The sequence below is a fragment of the Chelonia mydas genome, chromosome 2, assembly GCF_015237465.2.
Source record: "Chelonia mydas isolate rCheMyd1 chromosome 2, rCheMyd1.pri.v2, whole genome shotgun sequence".
Lineage (NCBI taxonomy): Eukaryota > Metazoa > Chordata > Testudines > Cheloniidae > Chelonia > Chelonia mydas.
Window position 1 is genome coordinate 96,412,340 of NC_057850.1, and position 7,337 is coordinate 96,419,676.

Consider the following 7,337-nt stretch of genomic DNA (forward strand, 5'->3'; position numbering starts at 1 on the left):
ATGCTATATAAACCTTCAACCAGTTTCACAGCCTCAGGCCTCTGACATCCTATTCCCATATGCTGTCAAAAATACCAGCGGTAACTGGTGATATACTTGATCCTAGAGCGGGAAAACAGGGATCTTATTTTATTTAACTTGGAGAGGAAGGAGTTTGGTCTGTCATCTTTTGTGCTCCCACAAACTGTACTCAAGCATAAATGAACACATATAATAAATATGTATCAGATAAAAGCACCAAAATACACTCAGTAATGCAAAGAAATAATATATTTTAGGTGTGGTCAGATAAGATATTCAAAGCCTCTACTGTTGCTTCTAGAAATGTCAGGATAATTCAGAAATGTCAGTTTCTTTACGGATTTGAGGTTATAACTCAAGGATCACATAGCTCCCTCTCTAAATGCATCTGTAAAGATCATTTGAAAAGTGCAGATAGAATTGTTCATTGGTTAGTTTTACTTGAAGCTACAAAGTATATATGTGCTTTGTTTTGTCTTATCGATCAATCTAGCTTACAATTTTTAGCACAAAAAATCAGAAAACAAAAATAAGTTGTTGATGAAAAATATGAACAACACAAAACAAAATAGGTTCCAATCGTGCAAATTTTGCTTCACTGGATAAAGCACTTCTTGACACAATAATGTCCAGAATTCCCCCTCCCCCAGAAAATACAGGACTGAGACTGAAGCCATTTTTTCTTTTTCTTTTTTTTCTTAAGGCTATACAACACAAAGAAAAAATCATTGAAAGAACACTTCATCAGGTGGTGGATTCTTCTGGCTCTGGAGTGAGCCTTTGACAAGTGATTGTGTGGTCCGAGTTACTTGTCTCATCAGGATAACAACAACAACAGAAAGAAAGAAAAAAAGTCAATGATCCCCACAATAAAATCCAAAATTGACTTTACAATCACAGGTACAAATTGCTCAGGTCGATAATTTCATTTCTCCTAAAGATCACTGTCGTCTAAAACTAATTAGAGGCGCAGGTTTCCCGAGGAATTGTCAATATTCAAAGCAAATATTGGAGTTTAGAAGGTTATCATTCTTCTACCATGACAGTCTGACTGCGTGGTTGGAAATATTATCATGTTCTGCCAAGTTCAGGGTGTCATTAAAGACTCAATCCTTGTTCTAGCTCAAGAATCTGGCTCTTATTTGGTCTTTCTTTATAGTGGAAAGACTAAGAAGCCAGAAAAGGTCGAGTATTTCCACCCTCCCATGAGGTTACCCCTTTCCAGTTTGAGATGCACTTTGTCTTCTCTCTCCATGTGGAGCAAGACTCCATTGCTGGCTGCTTCTCTGGTGACATCTTGATCCCCTGCAAAAGCTGAAATCACTGGGTAGCCGTTTTGCATTAAACTTACCTAAAATGCAAAGAGACAAAATCTGAGTTTTCTCAATATTAAGTAATTTTTGTTTATGCACTTCATTAACCTTTCACACTCAAAAGCAACAGGTTTGAGTTAATCAAAAAGTAATCAATGATTATTCTTATTTCATTCCATCATTTTATACAGCAGACAAAATGTTCACTTTAATAAACAGTAAATGTATAAATTCTTCACTGATTGTGTTTTTTTACATACTAACTAGTGTTCATAGATCCAAATTTTAAAGCAAAGAGAGTACAGGAATGAAGAATCTTCTATGGAGTGTTTAAATTACTACCCACCTGGATAGTTTGTCTGTTATAGACCTTGACCACGTGGAAACTGAAACTATAAATCCCTTTTCTTGGTGCTACAAATATACTGGAAGCAAGATCAAAATGGTTGCCAATATTAACTAATACCTAGAAAGCAAACAAACAAAAACAAATCAGTTAAGTGCCAAAAAAAATCTGCATCAGCTCCATGACCTATATAAAGCCTATTGGAAATGGTAATTGCAATACAATTAAACCATACTGCAGGGGGAAGGAGTCAATTTCCAAGGCATTTAAAAAGTATTGTAGTTCATAAAGTGATTTATTAACATAGTGATGAACCCAGACCCTGTTAAACTGAGTGAAAACACCACACCCTAAGTAAAGTAAAGGAGGGGAAGGCATATTATCACTGATAGACAAAAAGAAGAGAATAGTAACTGTCAAGTAAATGTGCAATGGATTTTTATACGGCAGTTTTGGAACTAATTATTCCCTAAGTTTAACGTGTTAAACAAATACATAACAAAATAGGACTTGAACATGTTGCAGCTGAGTGCAAGGATGGAGGAATTATATATCATTTCTGCCAATTCACTCCTCTCTTTCTCTTCCTCTGGAGGGTTGGTACCAATTATAACTGACTTGAATAAATAAGTGGGATGCATTATATCCACAGGAAGAAGCTCTGGCCGTCTCAGAACCTGGCATAAGGAATAGTGAAGACTGTTGCAAGGGAGTGCACTTGTACAATTAGAATGAGGTAAGGTGACCTTCTACGCCAAGTTAATCAGCCAAACCATTTTACCAAGTGGAAAGGGGCAGGAGAGAATCTATGGGAAGAAACTGTTTGGGGTTTGTTACTGTCCATCCATCCCCGTGCCCCCCCCCCCCCGAATGCTCCCAATTTGCCATATTTACAATTAAGAGGAAATCACATTCACAAAATACCAACATCTACACAGTCATTGCAAGAGAGGCCCACTCCTGCTTCCACTAAAGTTAATGATGAAACTTGCATTGAAGTCAATGGGATCAAGATCAGGCCCCCAATTCTTCTGCCCAATCTCCTCTCTCAGAAATCTACCTACAAACTGTTTGGGTGTTTTAACTGGGCACGGATAAAACCCACACTGTATAGTGAATGTGCCCATGTTTCATTATCTATAACTAGGCAAGTAGTAAATTTCAGTCTTTCCAAATTCAGTTGAGAAAAGCTGTTTAAAAAACAATAAAACCCAGGCAGATTAGACAACCCAAAGCAAAACACAACTATGAACCTGGCTGAATGTTTCAAAAGGGGTTTCCGAATGTCTTTCTTGTTTTTCATCCCCACCCTGGCTCTATCCAATCTCTCAATATTCTATGGATTACCATTCCCTGTGCTTGTTAAGATAAGAGAGTCATTAAAAGGAGGAAAGAGGGGAAAAAAACAGTCAGAGTCCTATTAAGCCCTTCCTTCCTTCCTTCCCATTTCCCTTTATTTCTCAACGTACTGCTCAGATGACTGGTGATCCCAGTCCGGAGTGTTTTATATTTGAGGGGTTGAGACGATGAAGGGGAGAGGGAAGAAGGGGTCTAGCCAGTAGGCATATCAAACATCAGTTCTCTCCCTTTTCAAAATTTTCTATCAGACTATTAGATTTACAGGCTGCAATCCTTGTTTTGCCTTTTTCGCCTCTGAACTGAAATTATGGATAAAATTAAAAAGCAACAGCCCCTAAAAAAAAAAAAAATCAAAACCTTAACCCCCACCATTTGCCCTAATGAACTAAAGAAAAAAATGAACACCACCAGGAAAAAGAAAATAGCTTCATTACTGTGGAAAAATGGAGATGAAGTTACAGGAACAAACTGATGATAGCCAAAGATATACAATCAACGACGTACAGAAATCTCTCTCTGATATCAAAGGGCATGGTCGAGACTCCTCAGTTAAACTTGTAACTGATTCAGATTTAGAGAGAGAGAGGGTTTTTTGCGGCGGGGTGTGTGTTTTTGTTTAAGATACTAACGAGTTCTAGATCCATATGCAACAGAATAAATAAAGTTGCAGATGTTCAACACGTTCGTTAATCCGAACACGAAACAATTCCCGTGGCAGCATTAAAAATCGGGAAATCCTGCGAAACGGTAGGGGGGAGCCACACAGGAAAGACACGATGGGAACAGAATGAGCTCAGGGTGCCTTCTGACACAGTATCGCCATTCTGCACTGTATATAAATCCTGCAAAATTACCCTACTCCTTCGCTACGCATCGCTTGACTACTTTGACACCACAGGACAGGAAACACCCTTCACCCAAGGGAGACGCGGTAACTCTGCCAAATACACTCGGAATCGGCAGATTCCCTGACTCGCCGTGAGCACCGGGGTTGCTACCCTGGACGCCCTGCTGGCCTGAGGTCTGGAACCTGTGCGCCCTGGCCCCCTTTAACTCCCATCAGAAAAGGTTTGCTGGGAGCTTTGGGATCCTTGCCTGGGAGGCGCCATAGAAATGCGAAGCAGAAGCCTATATTATGGAGCAGGAATAATGAAAATGCAAACGCTTCCTCGGGAGGATGAAGTTGCTCAGCCGGGGGGATGCTGTCTGCAAACTCCACGCAGTGGCTGGGATGCGGGCGAGGGGACCGCACCGGGGGGGGGGGGGGGGGGGGGGGGGGGGGGGCAGTAAGTGGGGAGGGTCTGGGCGGCTAGCGATGGCGGGGTGGAGGTGCAGCAGCCCCAGGGGAGGGGGCAGGCTACAGCAGGAGCTGGCTGACCTGGTCGAAGTAGATGGTCATGGTGCGGTTGCTCATCTCCGACGGCTCGTGGTTGGTGCTCCGGGTGGCCGAGAAGGCCACCTTGGCGCTGCCCGAGCGCACCGAGATCCCCAAGGAGGAGGTGATGGCCCCGTCCGCCGAGGGGCTGGAGTCGCAAACCACCAGGCACTTGCCCTCCAGCACGATGGGCTCCGTGTCGTTCTGCGCACGCACCGGGCGGCCGGCGGGCAGCAGCAGCAGCAGGAGCAGGGCCAGCGCCGCCGCCAGGCAGGAGCAGCAGCCCGCGGGCTCCGGCAGCGCCCCCCGCCGCCCGAGCCCCGGCATCTTCGGCAGGGGCCAGCAGCTGCTCCCGCTCCGGCTCGGCGCCGGCATCAGGGCGCAAAGGGGGCCGGGGGGGGGGAGCTGCGCCTGTTTCCTCCCCTGTTCTCTCTGCGGGGCAGCTGGCTGGGGGACAAGATCCGAGTCCGAGTCCGAGTCCTCCGGGCAGGGCAATGAGGCGTCCTCACAGGGCGGGCGGCACACAGCCTGGCAACGGCAAAGAGAGCAATCAGCCCCCGCTCCCGGGAGAACAGGGACAGGCGCACACAGCACTAGCCCCCGGCGAGCCCAGCACCGCCCGGCGAGCGCGCGCCCGCCTCCCTCCCTTGCAGGGTGTCACTAAGTGGGCACAACAGGTCCAGGAGATGCCTAAGTGCCAGGCCAGATGTCTCCCCCACCCCCCCGGGAGGCGGGTGCTGCCACAGTCCCACCGCAGTTTGAGATGGGAAGGTAAAGCGCACGGTGGTTGTATTTATTTGTGCTTACTCCCCTCGAAATCAAGGCAGCTCAACCCTATCGACCGATCCCCAACTCGCCTTTGATCCCCCTCGCGGAAGGCGGGTGTTTAAACCACCACTGAAGCGCCCACAGCCTGACTTTGTGTCACAGCTGCTAAGGTGCGATCGCCGCAGGTTCTCCCGCCGGGCTCGCAAAGCGCCGGGAGCCCGAGGAGCTTCACAGCCAAGGCGCTCGCTTGTGTTAGCCCCAGGATTTCACAGGCACTAATAAACAATACAATCAACAATACAACCCCCTTCCTACTGCGAAGCCAAGCGCCGGTATATTCCCGACGTTGCTGAGCTCTCTTTCCAAGCCCCCGTTTGCGGCAAACACTTTCTTCTGAATTACGGAGACTTTAGGCACGGGCACCAATTTCTACTTTTAATCGATTCCACAGGCCAGCTGAGCTGTGATCGGTAGGGTGCCCGTTTGAAATGTACCGGTTCATTAGACTCTCGGGAGGGGAAAGAAAGACTAAGAAATCCCCCCCAGCCCTCCAGCCTAGGAAACCAAATGGCATTTCGATTCTTTCGGAGAAGTTGCATCTCAGTTACCCTCCCTCTTCAACACGAATTAAAATCGCAGTGATGTATCCCACCTCTCCCGAGAATCTACCCCATCCCCTCCTCCCCATGGTCGATGCGTTATTTTAAGTGGACCAGCTAGCGTCGGGATGTTGTTGGTTACCTGGCAGGTCCATGATGGGAGCGTAGGGCTGGCTAGGTAGCTGTCCGCGAAGTTGCATGGCTTAGAGACAATGAGCTGAGATGGTGCTGGCGGAAAGAAAAGGAAGCAGGGCTCGCCTCATTCTCTCCCGCCCATTGCCAGCAACCCCCCCTTTCCTCCCTCCCTCTTTCACACGCACACTGACACCCGTCACTGCCTCACACGCCGGGCAGAGGGGCTGGAGACCACGCCGGTAAGACACCCCACCCTCGCAGGCTCACACCTCCCAGCCCTGCCCGGAATAGATCGTCCTAGCTGGAGGGTCCTGGCAAGGGTCAGAGCGGGCGGCTAACGCTCTGCAGCGGCAGCGAGCCGCGTTTACACCAGAGCCAACCCCCCCCGCAGAGGGGAAAACACAAAACGGGAGAAACTCTCCCGCAGGAGAAACCGGCTGCACGCGTGGAAAGCTGCACGCGCCCTAGAGACAGACAGGGGCGTCCCGATGATTCCTTCTTTGCTTTTAGAGCCCGCGCCCCGGTTCAGTTGTAACTGCAAGATGCGGGGGCAGCCCCCAGGGTGAAATCCATTCCTAGTGCAAATCACACTGCGGAGAGAGCACTTCAGTTTCAGCCCTGGGCGCAGCCTAAAGGAGGGCGAGCCCCCCCGGGTTCCTGTCTCTGTCCCTTTAAAGCCCGCTCTTCGCTTAGGCACTAGCTCCTCATTTATTACAGCGCTTATTCCTGCGCCCTGGCATCCCATGGACACTCACACACACACACCCCGTGCAGCTGTCTCTGGAAATAGGCTGCCCCGCATGCCAACCGCGGTTGCAGAGTGCCACCTAGCGTCGCCTTTGCGACGGGATGCGTCCCTGTGGGTATCAGGAAGGGAGGGGGCCTTTTGCCTTAGAAAGAGCAGCAGCAGCTCGGGAATTCGGGGGGAGGGGGGAGAGAAAAACAGGGCAGAGCTCTAACCCTTAAACTAAGTTTTCTCCTCCCCTTTTCCCCTCAGTGAGATCTGGGAGGCTTGCAGAGCCCTACTGCTTTACAAAGCCAACAAAATCTCCCCACTGTATTTTTCCCTGAATGCATCCAATGAAGTAAGCTGTAGCTCAGGAAAGCTTATGCGCAAATAAATTTGTTAGTCTCTAAGGTGCCACAAGTCCTCCTTTTCTCTTTGCGGATACAGACTAACACAGCTGCTACTCTGAAAACTGCCATGGTGATGTGTGTTACAGTCAAAGTTAGCATCAGTGATTACTGGCTGCAAAATATTCGCACATCTCAGTGCTGCTGCTAAGTGGTTATTGCTGAAAATAGGCAGAGCAAAGGAAAGCTTTAAAGATGAGCCCTCTTGCTAAAGCAACATTTAAAAATACTTTGAAAAAAATCGTATTTTTTGACATTTTTTTAAGATCCCACTACTTAGATTTCAG

The 7,337-nt window shown here is 47.8% G+C and overlaps 1 protein-coding gene across 1 annotated transcript; it reads right to left on the reverse strand.

Moving 5' to 3' along the window:
* Positions 1-252: 252 nt before the first annotated feature.
* CBLN2 (cerebellin 2 precursor) lies at positions 253-6,639 on the reverse strand. The gene is made up of 4 exons (XM_043539937.1): positions 5,924-6,639; positions 4,418-4,942; positions 1,681-1,800; positions 253-1,372 (listed from the first exon to the last, which is right to left on the reverse strand). The coding sequence occupies exons 2-4, from the start codon at positions 4,787-4,789 to the stop codon at positions 1,175-1,177; spliced, it is 690 nt and encodes a 229-aa protein (XP_043395872.1). The 5' UTR covers positions 4,790-4,942; positions 5,924-6,639; the 3' UTR covers positions 253-1,174.
* Between the last annotated feature and the right edge of the window lie 698 nt (positions 6,640-7,337).